The 26,314-nt window shown below is 43.4% G+C and overlaps 1 protein-coding gene across 1 annotated transcript in view; it reads left to right on the top strand.

Annotated features, from left to right (window-relative positions):
* The first annotated feature begins 8,433 nt into the window (after window positions 1–8,433).
* RNF34 (ring finger protein 34) overlaps window positions 8,434–26,314 on the top strand; it is a 234,934-nt gene continuing 217,053 nt past the window's right edge. Inside the window, exon 1 of the mRNA XM_086949881.1 lies at window positions 8,434–8,594. Within this exon, the coding sequence (XP_086806007.1) occupies window positions 8,589–8,594 (6 nt within the window). The 5' untranslated portion in view covers window positions 8,434–8,588. The remainder of the gene's footprint in view (window positions 8,595–26,314) is intronic.

The following is a 26,314-nucleotide window of genomic DNA, read 5'->3' as shown; positions in this document are numbered from 1 at the left end:
ACACCACCAAACGGCAGTGCACGCTTTCACTAGGCACACACACCACCAGCCGCCAGTGCACCCTTTCACCAGGCACACACCACCAGCTGTCAGTGCACACTTTCACCAGGCACACAAACACACCACCAGCCATCAGTGCACGCTTTTACCAGGCATGCACACCACCGGCCGTCAGTGCATGCTTTCACCAGGAACACACACACCACCCGCCATCAGTGCACGCTTTTACCAGGCATACACACCACTGGCCGTCAGTGCACACTCTCACCAGGCACAGACACCATCAGCCATCAGTGCCCTTATTCACCAGGCATACACACCACCGGCCGTCAGTGCACGCTTTCACCAGGCACACACACACACCACCAGTGCACGCTTTCACCAGGCATACACACCCCCGGCCATCAGTGCACACTCTCACCAGGCACAGACACCATCAGCCATTAGTGCACGCATTCACCAGGCATACACACCACCAGCCATCAGTGCACGCTTTCACCAGGCACACACACACACCACAAGCCATCAGTGCACGCTTTCACCAGGCATACACACCACCGGCCGTCAGTGCACGCTTTAACCAGGCACACACACACCACCAGCCATCATTGCACGCTTTCACCAGGCATAAACACCACCGGCCGTCAGTGCACACTCTCACCAGGCACAGACACCATCAGTCATCCGTGCACGTTTTCACCGGGCACAAACACCACCAGCCGTCAGTGCACGCTTCCACCAGGCACACACCACCAAACGGCAGTGCACGCTTTCACCAGGCACACACACCACCAGCTGTCAGTGCACGCTTTCACCAGGCACACACCACCAGCTGTCAGTGCACGCTTTCACCAGAGACACACACTACCAGCCATCAGGGCACGCTTCCACCAGGCACACACACCACCAGCCGGCCAGGCACACACACACCACCAGCCATCATTTTATGCTTTCAACAGGCACACACACACACACCACCAGTGCACGCTTCCACCAGGCACACACAACCAGCAGTCAGTGCACGCTTTCACAAGGCACACACACACACCGCCAGCCATCATTGCACGCTTTCACCAGGCATACACACCACCGGCCGTCAGTGCACACTTTCACCAGGCACACACACACACATACACACCACCAGCCATCAGTGCACGCTTTCACCAGGCAAACACACCACCGGCCGTCAGTGCACGCTTTCACCAGGCACACACACACACCACCAGCCTTCAGTGCCCGCTTTCACCAGGCATACACACCACCGGCCGTCAGTTCACGCTTTCACCAGGCACACGCACACACCACCAGCCATCAGTGCATGCTTTCACCAGGCATACACACCACCGGCCGTCAGTGCACACTCTCACCAGGCACAGACACCATCAGTCATCAGTGCACGCTTTCACCAGGCACACACCACCAGCCGTCAGTGCACGCTTTCACCAGGCACACACACACACACACCGCCAGCCATCAGTGCATGCTTTCTCCAGGCATTCACACCACCGGCCATCAGTGCACGCTTTCAACAGGCACACACACACACCACCAGTCATCAGTGCACGCTTTCACCGGGCACAAACACCACCAGCCGTCACTGCACACTTTCACCAGGCACAAACACCACCAGCCGTCAGTGCACTATTCCTCCAGGCACAAACCACCAGATGTCAGTGCACGCTTTAAGCAGGCACACACACCACCAGCCATCAGTGCATGCTTCCACCAGGCACACACAGCACCAGCCGGCCAGGCACACACAGCACCAGCCGGCCAGGCACACACACAGCACCAGCCATCAGTGCATGCTTTCAAAAGGCACACACACGCCACCAGCCATCAGTGCACGTTTTCACCAGGCATACACACCACCGGCCGTCAGTGCACACTTTCACCGGGCACAGACACCATCAGTCATCAGGGCACACATACACCAGGGACACACCACCAGCTGTAAGTGCACGCTTTCACCAGGCACACACACACCGCCAGCCATCAGTGCATGCTTTCACCAGGCACACACCACCAGCCATCAGTGCACGATTCAACCAGTCGGCCAGGCCCACACACACACCACCAGCCGTCAGTGCACGCTTTCACCAGGCACACACACCACCAGCCATCAGTGCACCATTTCTACAGGCACACACACCACCAGCCATCAGTGCACACATCAATTGTTAACGCATCCACAATTAACTATTGTAGCAATCGCAGTATGGCACACTTTACTTTTACAATTAAACATACAAATAACTGTGGGTCAAGAAGAATGTGTCTTTTCTAGAGTGTGTAATGGTGACTACGTGTGTGTTAAATAATTTGTTAGAACAGCACACAACAGAGTATCGCACTATGAGGGAAGATATCCATCAGTTTATCATATTCATCTAAAGGGCAGCATGCCACCATTCCCTCACACTCAGCACCCTCACACACTCTGCAATGGGACATAAAATCCAAATACCACTCAGTGTCACATAATTGCACGCCACATAATTACCCTGCACTCAATGCAACATACACTTCAAATACCACTCAGTGCCACATAATTTCATTCCACATAATTACACTGCACTCAATGCAACATACATTCCAAATACCACTCAGTGCCACATAGTTATATGCAACATAATTACACTGCACAATGCAACATACACTCCAAATACCACTCAATGCCTCATAATTACACACCACATAATTACACTCTTCTGAATGCAACAGACACTCCACACAATACCACTCAGTGCTACATAAGTATATGCTGCATAATTACACTGCACTCATGCAACATACACTCAAAACAATACCACTCAGTGCCACATAATTACACGCCACACAATTACACTCTACTGAATACAACATACACTCCCCACACAATACCACTCAGTGCCACATGATTATATGCTTCATAATTACACTGACCTCACTGCAACATACACTCCAAATACCACTCAGTGCCACATAATTACACGCCACATAATTACACTGCACTCAATGCAACATACACTCCAAATAACACTCCGTGCCACATAGTTACACACCACATAATTACACTGCACTCAATGCAACATACACTCCAAATACCACTCAGTATCACATAATTACACGCCATATAATTACACTCTACTGAATGCAACGCACACTCCACACAATACCACTCAGTGCCACATAATTAAACACCACATAATTACACTCAACTGAATGCAACACACTCCACACAATACCACTCAGTGCCACATAATTATATGCTACATAATTACACAGCACTCAATGCAACATACACTCCAAATACCTCTCAGTGTCACATAGTTATATGCAACATAATTACACTGCACACAATGCAACATACACTCCAAATACCACTCAGTGCCACATAATTACACACCACATAATTACACTCTACTGAATACAACAAACACTCCACACAATACAACTCAGTGCCACATAATTATATGCTACATAATTACACTGCACTCAACGCAACATACACTCCACACAATACCACTCAGTGCCACATAATTATATTCTACATAATTACACTGCACTCAATGCAACATACACTCCAAATTCCACTCAGAGCCACATAATTAAACACCACATAATTACACTCTACTGAATGCAACACACACTCCACACAATACCACTCAGTGCCACATAATTATATGCTACATAATTACACTGCACTCAATGCAACATACACTCCAAATTCCACTCAGAGCCACATAATTAAACACCACATAATTACACTTTACTGAATGCAACACACACTCCACACAATACCACTCAGTGCCACATAATTATATGCTACATAATTACACAGCTCTCTATGCAACATACACGCCAAATACCTCTCAGTGCCACATAGTTATATGCTTAAACAAAAAGTGGTTCTGTCGGGTGGCTAAACAAATTACTTTGAGTAAAGGCTGTATTAGCTCATACACGATTAAAAAGAATGATAATCAATTACATTCAAATACACCTCTCTGAGAACTTCCCCTTCGAGCTACTGCCTACATTCACTGACGGTGCTCGGATCTGCCACGGGAATTTTTCTCCGTCTCCAAGGGATTGACCTCAGGCTCTCCTCCAGGGTGCGATTATTCCCTCCTGTGTCCTCCTGACCCCTTGTCCCCACCCCACACCCCCTGTCTTGATAAAGACCCGCCGTGACCACCGACTGGGGCACCTAAGGGTCGAAACGTCGACGCACATCATTGGTCAAGAAATCTTCGGGAACGGGCATAGTAACCATCTGTGTCCTTGGAGTACCCATTCAGAATTCTGACCACCAAAACTAAAGACTCTGTATCAACCCCCCCCGATAAACTCCCTACTTATTCATGTACAATACTGTATAGATTTGTAAATAAGTGTCACCTAATTTGTTTCACTATTCACTGTGTTCACCAACAGTCACCCTTCACTTGTTTTTAACTGTTATTGAATTTGAATTGGTATGAAGTAATTCCAGTGTCATACAATGTTGATTTTTTCATACATAAAAACCTTGAACTAAATCTGTTCTCAGAAAGGTGTATTTGAATGTAATTGATTATCATTCTTTTTAATCGTGTATGAGCTAATACAGCCTTTACTCAAAGTAATTTGTTTAGCCACCCGACAGAACCACTTTTTGTTTAATCACATACACCCAGGTTCTGAGGGACACAGGGTTACCCCTTTTTGTGAAACCACATAGTTATATGCAACATAATTAAACTCTACACAATGCAACATACACTCCAAATACCACTCAGTGCCACATAATTACACACCACATAATTACACTCTACTGAATACAACATACACTCCACACAATACCACTCAGTGTCACATAATTATATGCTACATAATTACACTGTGCTCAACGCAACATACACTCCAAATACCACTCAGTGCCACATAATTACACACCACATAACTACACTGCACTGAATGCAACATACCCTCCAAATACCACTCAGTGCCACATAATTAAACTCCACATAATTACATGGCACTCAATGCAACATACACTCCAAATAACACTCAGTGCCACATAATTACACGCCACATAATTACACTGCACTCAATGCAACGTACATTCCAAATACCACTCAGTGCCACATAATTACACGTCACATAATTACACTGCACTCAATGCAACAGACACTCCACACAGTACCACTCAGTGCCACATAATTATATGCTTCATAATGACACTGCGCTTAACGCAACATACACTCCAAATACCACTCAGTGCCACATAATTACACGCCACATAATTACACGGCACTCAATGCAACATACACTCCAAATAACACTCAGTGCCACATAATTACACAGCACTCAATGCAACATACACACCAAATACCACTCAGTGCCACATAATTACACGCTACATAATAACACTGCACTCAATGCCACATACACTCCAAATACCACTCAGTGCCACATAATTACACTGCAATCAATGCAAAATGTATTCCAAATACAGCTCAGTGCCACATAATTACACGCCACATAATTACACTGCACTCAATGCAACATACACTCCAAATACCACTCAGTGCCACATAACTACACACCACATAATTACACTCTACTGAATGCAACACACACTCCACACAATACCACTCAGTGCCACATAATTACTCACCACATAATTACACTCTACTGAATGCAACACACACTCCCCATATTACCACTCAGTGCCACATAATTACACCCTACATAATTACACTGCACTCAATGCAACATACACTCCAAATACCACTCAGTGCCACATAATTACATGGCACACAATTACACTCTACTGAATACAATATACACTGCCCATATTACCACTCAGTGCCATATAATTACATGCCTCATACTTAAACTCTACTCAATGCAACATAAATACACTTTATCTATCTGTCTATCTATCTATCACCCTTCTATCTGTCTATCTCTCTATCACCCTCACTCTATCTATCTATCGCCCTCACTCTATCTATCTATCGCACTCACTCTATCTATCTATCGCATCACCACAGCATCACTCAGCACCACCAGAGCATCACTCAGGGGTACAACAACATCACTATGCACTACCACAGCATCACTGAACGCCACTGCATCACTTGTCGCCACCACAACATCACTCAGCGCCACCACAGCATCAATCTTTGCAACCATTCAACAACTGGTTCAAATATGTTCTCTCAATGTTTCAAGCTTCATTACAAATGTCACAAAAATATGTTAATAGTTCACTTCTGTTCTTGGATTTTCATCACAATAAAATACAATGAACATAATCTTCACAAAAGTTATTTACAAAAGCTATTGCCATTATAAATTACAATAACTTAAGTATTAATTATTAAAAAAATAAAAGCCATTTTTATTTGTAATATCAATACATCTAAGTCACGTAAATACAACACATATTGCATTACAAATGCTATAGGTGTCACATTTGCGAAAGTTAAAACTATTGGCATTGTAAATGACAAAGCTATTCAATTCACTATTTTCCAAACCAACACATAAATAAAAAAATGTTCATTTACAATACCAATAGCTCAAACTTTCCTAATGCGAGACCTATTGCATTGCAAATGCTTGTTTAAACTCTGTTTTTGCTGTTTGGTTTCTTTTTCATGTATTTCTGTCTTTCCTTACTTTAGACAGCTTTATTCCTTCTTCTTTTCCTTTCGTATTGCCTCTTTTATGTCATTGGTGCATTTTGGCGTCTTTTTTTACATTGTTTGCTCTTTGTTCCACTTTTCCTGTGTTTCCCTTTATTTCCTGACTTTAAAATGGCCGCTGGGCCTCTCCTGCTCCTGATTTACTGAAAATGCCTGGTTCCAAAATGGCCACCTAAGTATCGCAAGATCGTGGGACCTTTTCAGTTCCCGCCTGATATCAAAATGGCCGCCAGGTCTTCCGCTATGCCGATAGGCCGCTTTGCCTGTACTCAAAATGGCCGCTATCATCTCGCGAGATATCGCGAAAGTTTTCTTTCAAGTCTCTCGCGCACGCACTTGCAGTTCGGGACGTCGGGGGCTTCTTACCAGCTTTGTTGGGGCCGGATGATTACTACTTCTCTTTTGCGCTGGTCCTGTTACGGACGGGGTGGGCTCTGTTGATCTTACCAGGGTGGGCTCCTGGCTACGTGGCTTTTCACTTCTGGGGGCACTGGATCCACGCGTAATTCTTCTCCCATGACCTTCGTCGCCAGTTGTTGTGTCTTTGTCTTCGAAGCACGACAGGAGTAGGCTGATTCTTTCAGGTACTTTATTCATCTTGGTTACAGTACACAATCGCACATCTTGTCTCCTCGCCAGTTCCTGGCTGACTAACTCGCTCCCCCACCTCTTGAACGGAATGTGGTGTCCGGTTCCTTGCCCCTCCCACCATTCGGGGTCCAGGGTCCTAGTGTCCTGTGCCCAGATCACGACATCCGAGTCACCTCACATCACAGAACATACTTGCTCTCTTAATGGGCATCCTCCGCATTTATGTTGCATCAAGTTCTGTTGCGGTACGTTGTTTTTGCGCCTGTCAGCTATTTCTTTCCATTAAAATTAATTATTTGACTGAATCTGCTTGTGTAACTGGTTCGGTATTTTAAAGGGTAACAAGTATGTTACCATTCTATAATGGCGGCCAAATTTGTCAAAGCAAGCAGCCATTAGGCAAACTGGTCCGTCTTTTGTTTCAGTTCCCTTCCTAATGTAGCCTTCCTCCAAGGTCTACAGTTCCATCTCCCTTTCATTTTCTTCCTTACTCGAGCATCCTTTCTGTTTCCAGTGTCTTTCCCACTCACTCCTTTGGGTAGGTAAAAGACATTGCCATTTACAACGCCAATACCTCTAACTCTCAAAAATGCTAGACCAATTTGCTTTGCAAAAGCTTGTTTTTATGTTTCTTCCAACACGCAACCTTGCAACCAACTGTATGGTGAATGTACGAATATTTCAAGATGGCCGCTACCTTTACCGTACTTGAGTATTGAAATTCCGAGATTGACTCGTCTCTATGTCATGGAAGTATGCCTGACGACCATCTTGGAGAGAAATGTGTTTTTATCTTTAACAGTGCTTGAACAATAGCGTTAAGAAAACATTTATTTTAATATTATTTCATTACAATGATTACACTTATAATTTTTCTAAATAATTGCAGCAAAAATTAATAATGCGTTGTACTTAACTTCCTGTATTTCTTACCACTATTGATCTTTATTTCTAAAGTGAAAGCTTCTTTGAATCGTTTCAATATTTAGATTTCCTTGTTGATTTTATGTTAGGAAATTGTATAGGACAGGACCTGCATCTTATTGGCAGACACACAGTTGAAGATGGCCACTACGTCATAGTAGCTCTGACATCTAGTAGAAAACCACGTCCGCGGCCATATTCTGCGTTCTGATTGGCGGGTTAAGTGACAGCTCAGTCTCAACGGCGAACCTAAATGGTTACAAGCCCTGCCCATTAGTCTGAGTTCGGGGCGAACTGCGGCGCCACAGGGAGGATGGAGGCTTCGGGTGCTTGGTTCGTGGCCTTGTAGCGGGTGTTCGGCTCAACGTGGACGAGAGGAAAGAAGAGCCTGTCATGAAGGTAAGGGCCGCGGGTCACGAACCCCGGCTGCGCCCTTCCCTCCATGTGGGCGGTGGCAGGGCGGGGTACCTGACCTCCTCTAAGGATGGGGGCGGGGACTGAGGGACATGCAGAGGACTCATCTATGAAAACACAACTGGTATCCCTGCTGCATGTCAAGCTGCAGGGGAGCGTTGCCGGCTGTACCTGCAGACTCGTTTGTGTGTGGTAGACGGATGTAAACAGGACTCCTTTTATTTACTTTTAGTAGACTTGGCTTCGAGAGTGTCTGAGCTTTAACGGTCCAGTTGGTGAGGGCTTGTCTCGTTAGGTTTCTCACGTTATTACCCTATTGTATTGTATTAGCATTTATTGAGTGCCTACTACCCGTGTCGAGGCGTCGAAGCGCTTTTTCGGCGCATTCTACTCCGAAACCCAAAAGGATTAGTGGTGAATTAGTATAGTGAAAATATGAAATTTATTTGAGCGGTGGTATGGTTATCGTCGAGTCAGAGACCGGCCCATTTCGTCTCAGGTTGTACAGTTGCACCAAGGTTTAATTAACATCACGAACCAGATAGTACAGAATGTTTGTGCCCATAACAAGAACTGACTGAATAATAAAAAAAAGAAATGTTATTTATGCATCTGTTTCCTTTAGAAGTAATTTAGGAATAGTTTAGCGAGATCTAAATTACACTAGAAGTGACTAATTGTATTTTCTGCATTTCAATAAATAGTTCATAAATGGTAGGGAAGTGGTATCTTTAGCTATTTTTTACTCATTTTTTTTTTGTCTTGGCGTAAACGGACCGGTCATGTTGATAAAATTCTGGGCATGCTGAAAAACTACAATTCGATACCAAAGGGGATGATGGACGGAACTCTTGAGCAAATCAAACACTCACCCCAGTCAACTAATCTGGGTTTAATCCATCATCATTCTTTAGCTCACCCCAGTTCAGACATGGCCATTTGCAAATCAGTCTGACCCTGTGCCTCATGGGAACAGTCCAGCCCGAACTGCCAAGTCATGTCTTCCCTAGACCGGAAACAAGCATCCTGGGACTGGTTTCGGGTTCATAACCCTCATCAGCCAGGCTATCTTGAATCCAATGGCAGAGTGAGCAAGGGACCAGGGAAGACATGGCTTGGCAGTTCAGGCTGGACTGTTCCCATGAGGCACAGGGTCAGACTGATTTGCATATGGCCATGTCTGAACTGGGGTGGTGTAGTGAGCTATTTGACTGGGGGTGAGTGTTTGATTTGCTCAAACGCTCCTTCCATCATCCCCTTTGGTATCGCCCTAATTTGACAGGGTATGCCCAGACGTGGGTCCCTTGCTCACTCTACCTCTGGTTTTAAGATAGCCTGGCTGATGAGGATTATGAATCCGAAACCGGTCCCAGGATGCTTGTTTCCAGTCCAGGGAAGACATGGCTTGGCAGTTCGGGCTGGACTTTTCCCATGAGGCACAGGGTCAGACTGATTTGCATATGGCCATGTCTGAACTGGGGTGGTGAAGTGAGCTAAAGAATGGTGATGGATTAAACCCAGATCAGTTGACTGGGGGTGAGTGTTTGATTTTAATCGCTCCGTCCGGGCCTGGCTCAGATATGACTGTATAGTGTGGGCCTCGTAGGGTGTAATAAGGTGCAATAAGGGCTGACTGCTCCTTTTTACACTCATATCTGGCAATATCTGCTTCCCATGATAGCTGTTGGATGTGTTTGTTTATTGCACTCTATATGGTCATGTAGCTTACTTATATCATCAATTTTCTATTGCCAAATGTAGAGTCTCCGCTGCTGTGTGCAGATGGCTTTTTCAATGGATTATTCTTTGCTGTGTAGATTGGTTTAAGCACCTCCTTCATGGATCTTACTGGAGCATTCAGGACCCAGTAGTAATATTTTGCATGCATACCCAGGCATTCATATTTTTGCTGCGTAAGGCTAAAGTCCAGACGAATCAGACTGTTGAGCATGTATCCTGCTAGCGGAAAAATGCGCTGTTGGCCCGGACACTGGGCTTTCTCAAATAAAGCATGGCTTTGGTTTGTAAATGGTTGTTGTGTGTAGCCTGCTGTAGAAAGTAATTTTGCTTTATTGACCCTCCTGATTGCTGCAGTTGTTGGGCTGCATAGCCTCCTATGCAATTTACACAGGGTATATATTGTCGCTTGGGCTTTTGTTTTCATCCAATGTTGATAAACAGTTGAATTCTCTGCGTCAGTTATAGGTCCTTTAAGATGCTATGGTCTGGAGGAAAGTCTCCATCTTTGTGATTACTTTTTTGTATAACTACCAGATGTCACCACTCCTAATGTACATTTAAATAGATTTTTACTTTTGTACTATTAAAATGCTTAATGTTTTTCTAAATTCCAAGTGGACATTATTCTTAAACCATGTACATTTTTTATTTGTCTGGTTTCCTGAACAGTTTAATAGGTATTGTTTTTATATGTCCATCAGGGATACTGAATTGAGTCCACAAACCTTTGTATGGCCAAAACACCGATGCATTACCTCCCAGGGTTTATGGATCCGTAGCTTCAACCTAACAACTAGACTCCTTCTGTGCTCTGAAAGTTTATTAAAGCTGCTCCAGTGAAGTGTGTATTTAGAAACTTCGTGAACTGAAACACAAACCCTCATTATTTATGTTGCAGGATTAGTTTGGCAGTATGCATGTGTAGTAGGCCAGTTATTTACGCAGCAGTTCAACATTTGCTTTATTCTAAACATTTTACGTTTTGACTGGCACAGCAACTGAAAACATTAAAGGAAGTTATTTACCCAGCATGAAACTGTACAATTCAGCCCAGATTTAATCAATGCACGGATATCAATTTAACAACCAGAATGCATAATTTCACTAAAGGTGCTGCAGAGCCATAATTATTTCGTCCTTCTTGGGCTGTATGTTTTTTGTGTAGGACAGGATAGTCCCCAGCTTACTTGCACATCTTACACTGCCCTCAGCCTGTTCCAGAAGGTTGGCATGCTTCAGCTTCCAATATCAGGTCGGACATTCTACAATGGCGTGGATGCTGACATGGTAAAAGTAGAGACTTGAAAGTCACATATAGCCAGCCCACCACAAAGTTCAGTAAGGTGTGGGCCGTGCTAAAGTTGGGGGGGGGGGGGGTCGTAACAAAGCACAGTGCCCTTCTTAGACCCCTGCATATCTCCTACACAATGTGGCACCGGCACTTAGATGTTATGTGTGTGCCCACTATAGTAGAAGCGGTGAGGTGAAGTAGCTATACAAGAGCTTTCTGTAGCCTTATGGGGAAAAGAGAAGTGTTAACCTGAACAGAAAATGGCAGTGAGGCATTGCAATGTTAAGGAAGTAGGGTATGAATACCGACCGGTCTGGTTCGAGAGTGTGAGCCAGGCCCTCCCAAAGGATCCCCTGGCCCACCCAAGGCCACTCACAAGTGGACAGCCACTCTTTGGGTCCTGCCATGGCCTTTAGCTGTCTAATTATTTAAAGGATAATTAGCAAAGACGTCGTTGTTGCAGGTGTGGAACCAGCAGGCATAAAAACTACTCCTTTTCATGCACAAATGAACAGTAAGGATATCCAGCTGCACTCCCACTCTATGTAAAGACAAAATCCTCTCACAAGCTACTTAAAATACAAAATCAGACATAGCAGAAATAATCTGGAACGGATTTTATCTTCCCAAGAAAATGAAATTAATATGTTCATACAATTAGATCATATGCACTTTGAAGTGGTTTGGTTTCTTATGTTCCTGCTTTGAGACAGTTTCTAAATTGCTGCATAGTCCTAAAGTAAGTTGAATAAAAAAGAACTTGTTTTTTTATGTATAGTTATAAATGCTACACTTTGGCATTTCCAAGTGCTATACGATCAACAGATGTTAATATTACTCATTTTTGATACTTTATTTAACCACTTCAGAATGAAAGGCAGAGTTGCCGATTTTGTATAGCACTATTATGTGTTTAATTTCAGTGCCATTGAGATATAATTTTAAGCATTGCAGTCTGTACCCATAATACCTTTTAAATCCTGATTAATTAGGTGAGTCAAGTCAAAGAGATTAATTAAGAGCACGTATCACCCAAGGGTCTCATGGCACTTGCGTAAAACAGGACCTGAGTGTCCTGTTAGGTTGATACCAGCTGAGTTTTTTGGGAAAATAATCTGCCCCATTTCCGTACATGCTTTTGTGTGCCGGGCAGAGAACCTTAAAGCGGATTCGCTTCCTGATGGGAAGCCAGTGGAGAGTCTTCAGACTGGACACCGATGGAGACCTCGAAGGGAGGTTTAGTACCAGCCTGGCAGCCGTATTTTGCAGGACCTGGAGTCTTGAATAGAGCTCCTCATTGATGGATGCCAACAGGGCATTTCCGTAGTCGATCTGGCTTATAATTAGTCCCTGGACTAGTGGTTTCCTTGATTCAATTGGGATCTATTGAAAGATTTTTCGTAGGCTGCACATTATTCCATAACAAGTACTGGTTACATTATTTATATGACTTTTCTAGGACAACTGATTATCAATCTTCACTACAAGGTTTCGCACCATGGGCTTAGAAGATGGACAGGGGCCTAGACTCTGGGGCCACCAGTCATTCGACCAAAATATGTGTGCCTTGCCAAAAAGGATGACCTCTGTCTTACTTTCGTCGAGTTCGAGATGATTGATGTGCATCCGGTTGTCAATGTGAGTCATACAGTTTTTGAAACAAAGCCTCGTGTCAGTAGGGTCGGGCCTAGGGTGATCAATAGCTAGGTGTCATCAGCATATGATACCACATCAAACTCGTAGGACCTGATCACTTTGGCTAGCGGTGTCACATAAAGGTTGAAAAGCATGGGACTTGGGATAGATCCTTGGAAGACTCCCATTTTTACTGTCTGACTGCGCAAGACCAGGGTGCCCAGTTGTATGGTGGAGATGTGGTTGCTTAGATAGTTCCTAAGCCAGTCCAGGGCCAAACCCCTGACTCCCATCTCCCAGAGCCGCTGTTCTAAAATACTATGGGAGATGGTGTCAAAGGCGGCCAACAGGTCCAACAGGACAAGCATGACTGACTTCCCATTGTCCTGGGCCAGTCTTATACTGTTGACAACTTCCACCAATGAGGTTTCAGTGCTAAGGGCAGCCTTGAAACCTGATTGTGAGGGATCCAACACTCTATGGTTCTCCAGATTGGTGGTGAGCTGCTTGTTGACCAGGGACTCTGGTACCTTTCCAAAATAAGGAAGCAGTAATATTGGACGATAGCTAGTGGGAACCTTAGGGTGAGTAGATGTTCATTTCAGAATGGGCTTAACCCTTGCTGCTTTCCATCTACCCGAGATTGTTGCTTGTGATAAGAACTTGTTAAATAGGTCGATAAGATTACTGAGGAGCGAAGGGACAATGGTTTAAAAGAAACAAGGGGAGACCGGATCTACTGGGGAACCAGACTTGATCTTAGACAGAGCAGTTGAGACTTCTTCAATATTAAATGCAGTAAACTCTTCTAAAAGATGAATGGTAAGGTTGAGGTTGATGTCTGAGTCAGTGTAGGGATTTTTAGTGTTGTGGTGTGAGAAAGAACTATGAATGGTATTGCTCTTTTCTTCAAGGAAGTGGACAACGGGTCTACCGATTCTTGCGAAGATGGGTTAAAAGACTGACATAGGGGAGGGTTGGTAAATTCCTTTAGTATTTTATGGTGCTACTGGTTTGAATTCGCAGCTTTGTTGATTCTGTTGATGAGATACAGTTTTTTGGCTAGTTTACTATTGTCTAGATAACCTCGGTGGATAAGTTTATACATTTGTCGATCTTCAGTGCTTTTGGTTTTTCTCCATTTGCGCTTAGCCTTCCTACTGGAATGTTTTTCAGTTTTCAATGACTCAGTAAACCAAGGTGATACCCTAGGCTTAGGCTTAACTCTTGACAGAGGGGCCAGAGTGTTCAAGTCCAATGTGATTGCTGCTTCAAAGGCTGATGCTGCATGGTCGATGTTCACAGTGTCTGATAGAGATGGGAGCCTAAAATGGGCTAGAAAGCTGGCAGGGGTGACTTTCTGTCAGTGCCTTCTCCATATGGATTCACTACTCTGGTCAGTTTTGGTGGTGAACATAGAATGTGGTGGTGAGCATAGAATACAGTAAGCAGTAATGTTTCTATGTCTGCTTAGTGAAGGATATGCTTATGAAATATTTATCAGTTGACTCAGTACATGCGAAGTTGAATTCAGGTAATGTGATGCCGGTGGACTTGGTTCAAATGTACATGTGCTTTTGTGATTGTGCATTTGTTAGTCTAAACATGCATTCTTTCAATTTATGATAAAGCTGCTTAAAAGTAGATTCAGAAGACTAATCAGCTGATTTCATGATATCCTGCATACTGGAACCGAACATATATGACTTAGATGCCATTGTGCCTCTAACACAATGAGTACCAAACACTTTCGTATCTCAGCCATCTAGCAATTGTGGCTGATGTGACGTGTTTGAAAGGCTTTGTAAAGCAATCAATACTCTCGAACTACCCTTGGGCTGCACCGGATGGGTGCATTCTTTATACGCCTTGAACTTTGCATAATTTCTCTTTGAAGGAAACACATTATATTAAATACAACGTGAAAAGGTCTTAGTTCTTTTAGAAATAGTAAACAAAACTCCTTCCGGAGTAAATACTTTTCCTATCAAGTCGAGGACTCTCACATCAGAGGTCCGACGACATGCAGGCAAACGCAAATACTTAGCCAGTTTGGCTGACCACTGTTTCCTAGACAACAGGGAATTACTTGGCCATTGTTCGAACAAGGACAGTACCCTAGATACGTCTCACAAAAAAGAACACTTAACCTTTTGGAGGATTCGCCACTCTGATACCCTTGAACAGTTTGTCGACCAATGGGTGCATACCAAACAGTCTACCGTCAACTTGGACATGCCCTGCAGAAATAGCTGATCTAAAGTTATTTACCTACCTGTAAGTGAGACCCTCCAAGGGCTTGTGCGAAAGAAAATGTAACACTTGAGATAACTCTGCCTCCACAAGGTCCATGTGCTGTTCCAGGCACCAACCCATCCAGCATTGCCGCACTGATGAGTATTATTTCCTGGTGGATGTTGCCCAGGCTGGCTGAATGAAACCTCAAGCCGCTTCCGAAATTCCTGGCAACGTTCATTGTTGCCAGAAAGCCTCCAACCCATCAGGGAAAGCTGACCCGATATTGTCAGCGGATGCAACTCTTCCCTGGGGGCCCCAAATCGAGTGAATCATCTGGAACAGTGATGGCTGGAGCTGCCAATCGATGTAATCTTTCAGGTAACAGGAGTTCCAGTCCGCTACAGTGTTGAACTGACCCGGAATGTACCCCGCTATTACTGAAGTCTGGTGAGTGAGACAATAGTGCCAGAAATCCTTGGCAGTCTCTCGAACAACATCGGGGACTTCGTGCCCCCCAGCTTGCTGATGTAGTGCACTGCCGATATGTTGTCCATCTGAAGTAGGATGCAACAAGATACCATCTGGGGAGAGAGGATCAGAATTGCGAATTACCCCGCCTAAAGCCACAGGCAATTGGTGTGAAGGGACAATTCCTGGAGAGACCACCTGCCTTGTGTGGATACCTCCTTATAACGAGCCACCAGCCCTAACGACTATCACTAGATTGTATGACCATTTCCGGACGAGAACTGAAGATAGCTCTGCCGTTCCTGGAATCCACGTGGCCCAGCCACCGGCAGAGTTCCTCCCAGACATCCTCTGTCAGGGGAACCTGATCTGTGTATGACAAACCCTTATGAAGATGGCGTATTTTCACACATTGTAAGGCCCGGTAGTGAAGGGGACTGGGAAAAATGGCCTGTATCGAGGATGCCAGAAGACCGACCAGGCGAGCAATAGTTCTTATTAAGCATACCACCTGTTTGGATAGCGTCAACTTCAGTTCCTTCTTCAAGTCTCACAACTTGGATTTGGGAAGTTTTAACTGCGCCGACTGACAGTAAATCACAAATCCCAGAAACTCCAATGACTCACAGGGGCAAAGAACTGATTTGGATTCGTTGATGGTGAACCCCAATTCCAGCAAAAAGGACATTGTCATCTGTAGATGAAGGGATGCCAGGGATAGAGAGGGGGCCATGATAAGAATGTCGTCTAGATAAATTATCAAGCGTATTCTCTATTACCTGAGATGGGCCACTACTGACTTCATCATTTTGGTGAAGCACCATGGAGCTGAAGAAAGGCCGAAATAAAGGACCAAATATTCTAGCCACTTGTCCTTTCACCGGAATTGTAGGAAACACCAGTGTGGAGGAGATTTAAGTAGTTAAATATGCCTCCTTGAGGTCCAACCTGACCATCCAACTCCTCCCTGCAGTAAGCTCGCCAACAGATGGATACCCTCCATCTTGAAGGGTTTGTATGTGGTAAAATGATTGAAGTCCTGCAAGTTCAAGACCAATCTGTGTCCACCTCCCCTTTTCTGTACCAGGGAGACGTTGCTGCAGAAGCCCCCGGAGCTGGTGTCTCAATATGCCACTGCATTCTTCTGCAGCAAGTCTCCTATTTCTGCATCTATAAAAACGCTGTCTTTTTAGTAAAAATGAATCTGAGTCGAGAGAAATTCCTGATGTGGAGTCTGATAGAAATCTATGTGAAAACCCTGGACTGTTTGTAGGACCCATGCATCCTGCGTAATTGGACGCCCATTTGTGTAGAAAATAAAGACCTCCCCCCCCCCCCCCCCACACATATTTGGTTACATCCTTAATGACCAACAATATACAGAGTATTTGGAGGGTCCAAGGGGAAATGGTTTATAGACAGAATAGGTACCTAGTCCCCCAACTTATATAGCGAAAAAACACAGGAGGTACTTTCAGTCTGGGTAAGGGAATGGACCCAAGTGGTGTCCAAAAATGCATGCAGACCACACAGTTGATCTTGAGAGAAGACAATATTATGTCATGTCAAAGAGAAGATGAAATGGAGAAGATACAGAGTCTTTTAGACTAGAAAACAGTACCCATCGGCCCACTCAAAAGCGGAGTATCGTCATCTGGGTAGTGGGAGAGAAGGTGTCCTATAGGCTCATCCTCAGCCGAAGTCTAAGGTTGCCTGATCATGGACCCTTTAGGTCGAAACCTCCAACCCACAGAAGACAGGATGTGAGCAGACAGGGCAGAAAGAAAAAGTTGCAGTGCAGAAAATAAAGAAAAAGTGCTCCAAGTGTTTAAAAATGCCTAGTTTGATGACATAAGGTAACTTTATTGGGTTTGACCATCAAATTGGCATCATTAAAAGCAGTATGCTGATAGCATGGAAAAAATGTTTTGCTATCTGTCATGAGTGTTACTTGGTCGACATGTTTCAGCCTACAGACCCGAGGCAACGACGGAGAGTGCGTGGCCTCCTTCTTACCTGAGCAGTCGCCAGGCGAGGTGAGGTTTTCTCTCCCTGCATTTAGGGAGAAGATACACCTTTTTCCTTTGAATCCATGGGACATTGGTCGTTATTCACGATAAGTATGTGTTGCGGTAGCTTATCATGGTCCTGCAGAAAGCCGTTAAAGGCTGAAACATGTCGACCAAGTAACACTCATGACAGATAGCAAAACATTTTTTCCATGCTATCAGCATACTGCTTTTAATGATGCCAATTTGATGGTCAAACCCAATAAAGTTACCTTATGTCATCAAACTAGGCATTTTTAAACACTTGGAGCACTTTTTCTTTATTTTCTGCACTGCAACTTTTTCTTTCTGCCCTGTCTGCTCACATCCTGTCTTCTGTGGGTTGGAGGTTTCGACCTAAAGGGTCCATGATCAGGCAACCTTAGACTTCGGCTGAGGATGAGCCTATAGGACACCTTCTCTCCCACTACCCAGATGACGATACTCCGCTTTTGAGTGGGCCGATGGGTACTGTTTTCTAGTCTAAAAGACTCTGTATCTTCTCCATTTCATCTTCTCTTTGACATGACATAATATTGTCTTCTCTCAAGATCAACTGTGTGGTCTGCATGCATTTTTGGACACCACTTGGGTCCATTCCCTTACCCAGACTGAAAGTACCTCCTGTGTTTTTACATCCTTAATGAACCTGTCCCAGAAGAGGAGACCCTCAGCTAACGGGCCCTCTTCAGCAGAGGCAAGTTCTGTGTGGTTGAAGCTCATTCTCCTCAGCAAGGACTTGCACCTCTCGGTTGATACGGCGCAGTTAGCGCTCACAGGAAGCAAATGGCACATTCAGTCCAGCACACCAAAATATCAGGATTCACGGGTGGATCCTGTGCCCTTAGCAATGAGAGCCATCTCCAGAACCTTAGCGAGAGGCCCAGACAGATCTAAAAGTTTATCCTGGCAGCCGAGCTATGCGCTGTTGGTACATTTCTTCGGGTCTTTGCCAAATTTCTTTAGAAAAGCCAGCATATTAGGGTTCATGTCCAGGCTTTCAGTCACCTTGTCTGGAATGTCAGGATGGGGACATTCAGCCCGCAAACGGCTGCAAAATTCCTTGTCAAACCTTCTGTGCACATTCTCGTAGAGATATTCTGTGACGTCAGTGGCAGGAACAGAGTCAGAGGTCCGAGGATATACGATGTCCTGGGGATTGAAATCAAATGGGGAAGGTATTTGCAAAATTTTGCTAGAGGATCTGGCTGCGGGCAACTTTTTGGATTTCTTCTTCTTAGGAGGAGAATTATGATCCGAGGAGTCTGTATGGGTATCAGTGTCTCTGGGCATCAGTGTCTCTGGGCACTTGGCGCTTTGGTGCACTAGAAGAAGCTGAAGGGGCTGAATATTCGTGCTCCTCTGCAGGAACTTGAGGGAGATTAGCTAGGGCCTGTACACGAGGCCATATAGATGACTTGGCCTTCACTTTTGCTGCCCCATCTGAGAAGCCTAGTAAAGAACCTGCACCTTCTGGAGGTGGGAAACCATGGCACTTGGCGAAGCATTCCAGCTGTGATTGGTTCACAGTGTTGGGGACGGCTGTTGCAATGGCCCTTTTAACAGATTGTTGGACTGAGGTGTTGAGAGCATATAATAACTTGGCCTCTAAGAAAGGTCCCTGTTGCTCCTCATAGTAGTCCGACTCATCCTCCATAATGGTGGCCCATCCCTCCATTTTGAGGTAATTTATAATAATAATACACACCAGTAAGCCAAGCCTATTCCCGAAGAATCGGTCTGGGGGAGCCAATACACAGTGCACTTAGATCAGGTAGAGGATAAGCTCCTCAGCAAACCTGTTGCAATAGTATCACAGCCCCATTGTATAGGGCGGCAAGAGCCCTATACAATGTCAAGTCAGAGTCAAGAGTATTTATGAGCCTGCACTCAGCTCAGGGCCAGCTCCAATCTTATTCAACCAGAGTACGGTGTAGCACCATGCTGCGAGGCTAAATGCAGAGTTGAGTCCTGCATTGAAAGAATACCGAACGAGGACGTAAAGACAGAAAGAGGACATCACGAAGCCCAAAAGGATCCCAAATATAGCCCAGTTGGCCGACGCACGTCCGGCTTTATTGACATTGTAAAATGCCCCTGGGCCTGATGCGTGAAAGCTCTGCAGTGGTATCAGATAAGCAGTGCAGCCGCTGGACTAAGCGCGTGTGTCGGGAATCTGCAGGTAAAACAATTCACATGGTACACACAACCACTGGCCTGTGAGGCGCACGGCGTGCCCAGCCATCGTTGAGCTGCGCGGTGGAGCGTAAAGACAATGAGAAAACAGGTGGTACATGCTGTGTGATGAAAATACAACAGCATGGAAAATGATCGCTGAACCGGGATGCAAGCGGTACAGTCCATGATTGGTATGCAGCATTATACAGTTTAACATATAAAATGATGAAGCAATTAAGAAAAGGAGGAAGAGCACTTAACTCGGCTGAGAGCAGCAAAGAAAGAGGCTTGTTATATGTTAAGTAGTGCTCTTATACCGAAGGAGGGACTGTGATTAGTGGTTGAAGTGCATATCGACATGGGATATGTAGTTTACTTTATGTTTGAACGTTTTTCATTGGCTGCTAAAAATTAGCAGTAAAGAAAGAGAACCAATAATCTGAGCCTCCTTTCCTGTAATAGAATTCTGTGGTGTTGTCTTCTTTAAGAGAGCACTTTCTGGTGTATGTGTGACATCATGAAAGATTCTTTTGCAAGCAGTTGAAGCTGAAGGTCACTGATAGCTGTTTCTTAATAAACAAGCTCTTCAACTTTACTGGATTTTAAGTGTGATTACTACACTTTTCATGGCGACGAGTCTCTTATGATGTTAGAGAAACATTTCACTCCTAAGTTAAATGTTGTTTTTGAACGACATAGGTTTTTTTGTCGATCTCAATCCCAAAATGAGGATATTATAAACTATGTAGCTGCGTTACGAGGGCTAGCAGTAACTTGTGAGTTTCAAGGTTTAATGGAATCTTTAATTCGTGATCAAATTGTTAGATGCACGAAAAACAAAAAGATCAGGGAGAGACTTTTATCTTTGGATCCAACTATTGATGAAGCTATTCAGATCGCAAGTAGCATGGAAAATACAGATGTTTGGTTAAAAGAAATTGATATTGGGAAGCCAAGCAACAAAGTATCAGAAAAAGATGTAGTTGCAATCGATGTAGTATCAGAAAAAGATGTAGTTGCAATCGATGTAGAAGAAGTAAAAGTCAAGAAAGAAATTAAGACTTTTGAAAATAAGGCTGGTACGAATAAGTTGCCTGAGAGAAGGACAATTATTTGTTATAGATGTGGTGGGCCAGGGCATATTGCCATGAGTCCAACTTGTGGAGCAAGGAATTCAATTTGTAGAACTTGTGAAAAGAGGGGCCATTTAGCTAAAATGTGTAGGACGAAAATGCGGCCTGTTGAACAATCTAATGTTAAAGTGGTAGAAAATCTTGGTGTGATACATGAAGATGTAATTGTTGCAATTGATGAATGTGATATTTTTAATGAAACCTGTAATGACAATGTAGTTGAGTGTCATAATATTGATAGTGCTAGTGGTAAGGAGGTAAAAAGAGAAAGCACTGACAAACTGGAAAAGCCACATTGTGATGTCATGATTGGAAACTCAGTAGTAAGGGTCCTAGTTGATTCTGGAAGTTTATTCACTATTAACAGTAAAACAGTTTTCATAGAACAACTAAAAGGACGAATGAATGATCTTCTACGATCTGATATAAAGGCAGTTGGCTATGGAGGAAAAACTATCAATATCATTGGTATGTTGTGGAATGATATTGTGTTTAAAGGGAATGCTGTTCATGGAAGAGTATACATATCTGAAGATGGTTCTAACTTATTAGGTTGGCGACACCAAAAAGACCTAAACATAATTCTCAATCCCAATAGTCAAGAACCTGTTATGGTTGTGGAGAGAGTGGGTGAGATTGAGACGGAGTGGGGTTAGAAATTCATGTCTGGATTTCCAAATGTTTTTACGGACAAATTGGGTTTGCTGAAGGGTTTCAAACACCGCATAATCTTGAAGAAGAATGCAGTACCGGTAGTGCATAAAGTTAGGCCCATCCCTTTACTAATGAGGTACCTCTTCAATTAGAACTGAATAAATTGTTGGAATGTAAGATCATTGAACCTATAGAGGCATCTGAGTTGCTTGCTTCCATCGTAGTCGCCCCCAAGGAGGGCAACTAGATTCTTTTGTGCATCAACCTTGGAGATCTTAACAAAAATATCTGGGTGGATCGACAGCCCCTTCCTAATATTGGGGAAATGTTAAGCGGAATGAGTGGTGGTAAAGTCTTTTCAGTTTTGGATATGTCGGTTGCCTACCACCAAGTAAATTTACATCCAGAGTCGAGAGCTTTAACATCCTTTGTTACTCCGCTAGGCGCCTTCAGATATTGTCGCATGCTTTTCGGATTGGCTTTTGCTTCTGCAGTTTTTCAAAGGATTATGCACACTATTTTTAAAGGGATGAGTAAGATCTTGTGTTTCCAGGATGATATTCTGGTGGTGGGAGAATCTTATGAAAAACATGATGAGCTTTTAAATGAAGTCTTGAGAAGGATTGGTGAGTATGGCATGACAATAAAAAAGGAGACGTGTCAATTGAGGAAAGAACAAGTAAACTATTTAGGACACAAAATATCTGGTATGGGCATCAAACCAAAGGAATAGCATTATAAAAGCTATTGTTGAAGCTGAGAGACCTGGAGATAAGGATTTGTTAAGATCATTTCTAGGTTTAGCAGAGTACTGCTCGAAATTTGTGTCTAATTTTTCAGATCTGGTTGAGCCGATGAGGGCGTTGTTGAAGAAAGGTGTTGAATTTGAGTGGGATCAAGCCTGTGAGCTGAGCCATTTTGACATTCATAGAAAAACTGTATTGATAACAGATGCTAGCAATGTAGGTCTTGGTGCCATTTTGTCACAGTATGTTGATGGTGAGGAAAAAATAATAGGATATGCATCGCGTCGTCTACAAGGTGCTGAGAAATCTTATTCGGCAATTAAAAAGGAAGCGTTAGGTTGTTGTTGGGCAATCCATCATTTCAAATGTTATCTTTTGGGGTTGCCTTTCATGGTCAGAACTGATCATAAGCCACTATTGTATATTTTTTAAAGGTGGTAAAGGTCTAGAGGGAAACATAACTCCTCGTATTTCTAGATGGCTATTGTCTGTAATGGACATGAGTTCTACAATTGATTTTGTTAGAGGAAAGAAAAATATTGTGGCTGACTGTTTATCTCGTATGCCAATTATGGAAGAGGAAAACATTTCTTCTTTGGTTGAAGTAGGTGTCATGTCGGTTTGTTCTGGAGATGGATTAGCCTTGAGAAATGAGGACTGGAGTGTGGCTTTGGAAGGTGAGGAGTTGTATGAAAATTTCAAGAGTGCTATAACAAATGGTTGGAGAAATATTTCAAATTTGGATGAGGAGTTGAAACAATACGTTAAGGTGAAGGATCAGTTAAGTATCCACTCTGTAAAGGTTTTGAGATGTAATAGCATTGTACCTCCAAAGATGTTGAGACCAAGATTAGACTGGTGCACGAGGGCCATCTTGGCAGAAGTATGTGTAAAAGAAGATTGAGGCAAAGCTTCTGGTGGCCAGAAATGGACACAAAGGTGGAGATGGTAATTAAAGACTGTTATGCTTGCAGTAACAGTGACAAATGTAAAGTTATACGTGAACCACCTTTGGGGTGTGTGAAGGTTCCAGACCGTTCATGGGAAAAGTTAGCTTTAGACTTTTTGGGTCCTGTGGAGAGGTTGGGTACTAGGAACAGATTCTTGATCGTCTTAGTAAACTATCATAGTAAGTGGTTCACCATTAAACCGGTTGAGAATATCACGGCGACAAAGGTAATTGAGTTTTCAAAGGAGGTATTCATGGAAGAAGGAATTCCTAGAACACTGGTTACGGACAATGGAGTGCAATTGGTATCTAGCATGATGAAGAGATTTCTTGAGGATCTTCGAATTTATCATGTTCAAGTTGCATTGTTTAGACCACAGGCTAATGGTCTTGTTGAAAGGGTCAATGGGATAATTATGGAAAATATCCAATTATCGTTGGCAAATGGTTTAGCTTGGAGAGAAGAATTGAACAAGATGATGTGGGCTCATCGAGTAACTTCTCCTTCTGTTACAGGAATTTCTCCTTTCATTGCATTGAAAGGAAGAGAACCAGCCACTAAAGAATCACCTATTTTGCTAAGGAAGAAAGATCAAGTTTGGGTAGATCGTGAGTGCATGGCTGAAAGGATGGAGGATTCTCATGCTAGGAATAAAGAAAGTTATGATAAAAGAAAGGGAGTGAAAGTTGTGGGAATTGATAATGGTGATTGGGTTGTTGTGAGGAAGTCTGGATTTGTTAAAAAAGGAGAAAGCAAATATTCCCAACCACGAAAAGTGATTAAGGTCATGGGATCAGTTGCAAAATTAGATAATGGAAAAATCTGGAGTTTGGGAAGTATATGCAAAATCAATCCTCATTTTTCCTGATGTTGTATCTTGAACTATTGCAGAGTGTAATTTCTATATCGGTCTAATCAATTTGAATGTATTCTTGATAAGAAATTGTATATATTGTCAAATTTATTGGATATTAACATACTATTATTATTTCTGTAAGTTGTGTTATTTATTTATATTCTGTTATGAGGGGGAGATGTGTGGTGATGTCATCTTTAAGAGAGAACTTTCTGGTGTATGTGTGACGTCATGAAAGATTATTTTGCAAGCAGTTGAAGCTGGAGGTCACTGATAGCTGTTTCTTGATAAACAAGCTCTTCAACTTTACTGGATTTTAAGTGTGATTACTACACTTCTTTACCCAAATTTACATGTATTTATTTCAGGATCAGTTTCATATGCTCCAGATAGTTAATGAAGTGAACTTAGTACCAGCTTCTTCAAGGAAATCCATTTCAGTTTGTCCACATGGTCAAGGCAGGGTTGGCAATTTTTCCACAGAAATTTCTTATCCGTTTCAACTAGCATTGTATCTCCCCTTCTACATATGCTGGCAGCTGCAGGACTTTTGCCAGTTGGGAAGGGCAACTCTGCATGTTATTGGGCGGTGCCAACTTTGTATCTCTACTGTCATTTAACCCTGAGCTAGAGCAGAGTATACCGTTTTCCACAGCTGTGTACGCAATGGGATACTACATGAGGAAAGTTTATAATTTGCACCCTCTAGTTATATAATGCCAGTGAGGGGTTCCTTTGACATGATATTAAGCACAAGACAGTTTGTAAATGTTAGGCAAACTCTATAATATGCTAACATGCATTTTTGTATGTTATAATTTTTAAAATAGTAGACTGTCTTTTTAAAACACTACTATAGCTTACTGCTCCATGCTGTATTATTCATTAATGCCTTTTAGTATTATTTTTAATTGAAATGTGTAATTCCCATGGCTAGTGTAATTTCCACGAATCGTGGAACGTTAATAACTCATAGGCTTGGAATAATTTCTGTGAAACATATGTTTTGAAACCATTGTCGAAAGAACATTCTAATTATGATTTAAAACTTTAAAAAAAACATTGATTTTCATCAGTTAGGGTTAGGCCTGGTGCCATAGCACCCCATGTCTAATAGGCAATCCACAGCAGTATTAATGGGGCATGTCTATTCCAAGTGGCGCTGCTGCAGATAATGGCTTGAGCCCAGGCCTTCTGCTCCGTACCGGGCATTCAGTGCCCATTGGCCTGCAGTATCCACAGGGCACGGTCTACTCTCATGCCTTGTGGCAAATGCTCCTCCATGCAGTACAAATTAGACACTGACAACACAAAATGCTTAATGGTCCTATACATGAGACTCTACATTACAAAGATAAGTACATTGCTAGACTTGGCAAAATTAGATAGATGTCCGAGGCTAAAACAGCTTATGTTATGGAACATTCTCTTTTCATTATGCATGCTCCTCCATGGATCTTCTTGGCCCATCCGTGCTCCTTCCCAGCCTTCCTAGATCCAGAATTTTGGAGCCGGGCCTGAATAGTGACAGTGTAGGCGAGCTGATGCCCTGGTTTGGGCAATTTCCCACCGTGCTCTTAGTCATAACATAGCCCTACACTTCGACAGCTCACATTAACCTGTATTTTGATAACTTGTTTGTAATAGCTATATATATATACATACACATACTACAGGATGAGAAGTTTGGTGACGCATTCTCTATACCCAGAATATTCTCATTAAGGCTGGCACTTTACATTTAAGGTGTATGTGACTCCATCTTGCC

The sequence above is a fragment of the Lissotriton vulgaris genome, unplaced genomic scaffold (genome assembly GCF_964263255.1).
Source record: "Lissotriton vulgaris unplaced genomic scaffold, aLisVul1.2 SCAFFOLD_1442, whole genome shotgun sequence".
In the NCBI taxonomy this organism is placed as follows: Eukaryota; Metazoa; Chordata; class Amphibia; order Caudata; family Salamandridae; genus Lissotriton; species Lissotriton vulgaris.
This window is presented reverse-complemented; position numbering and strand designations above follow the sequence as displayed.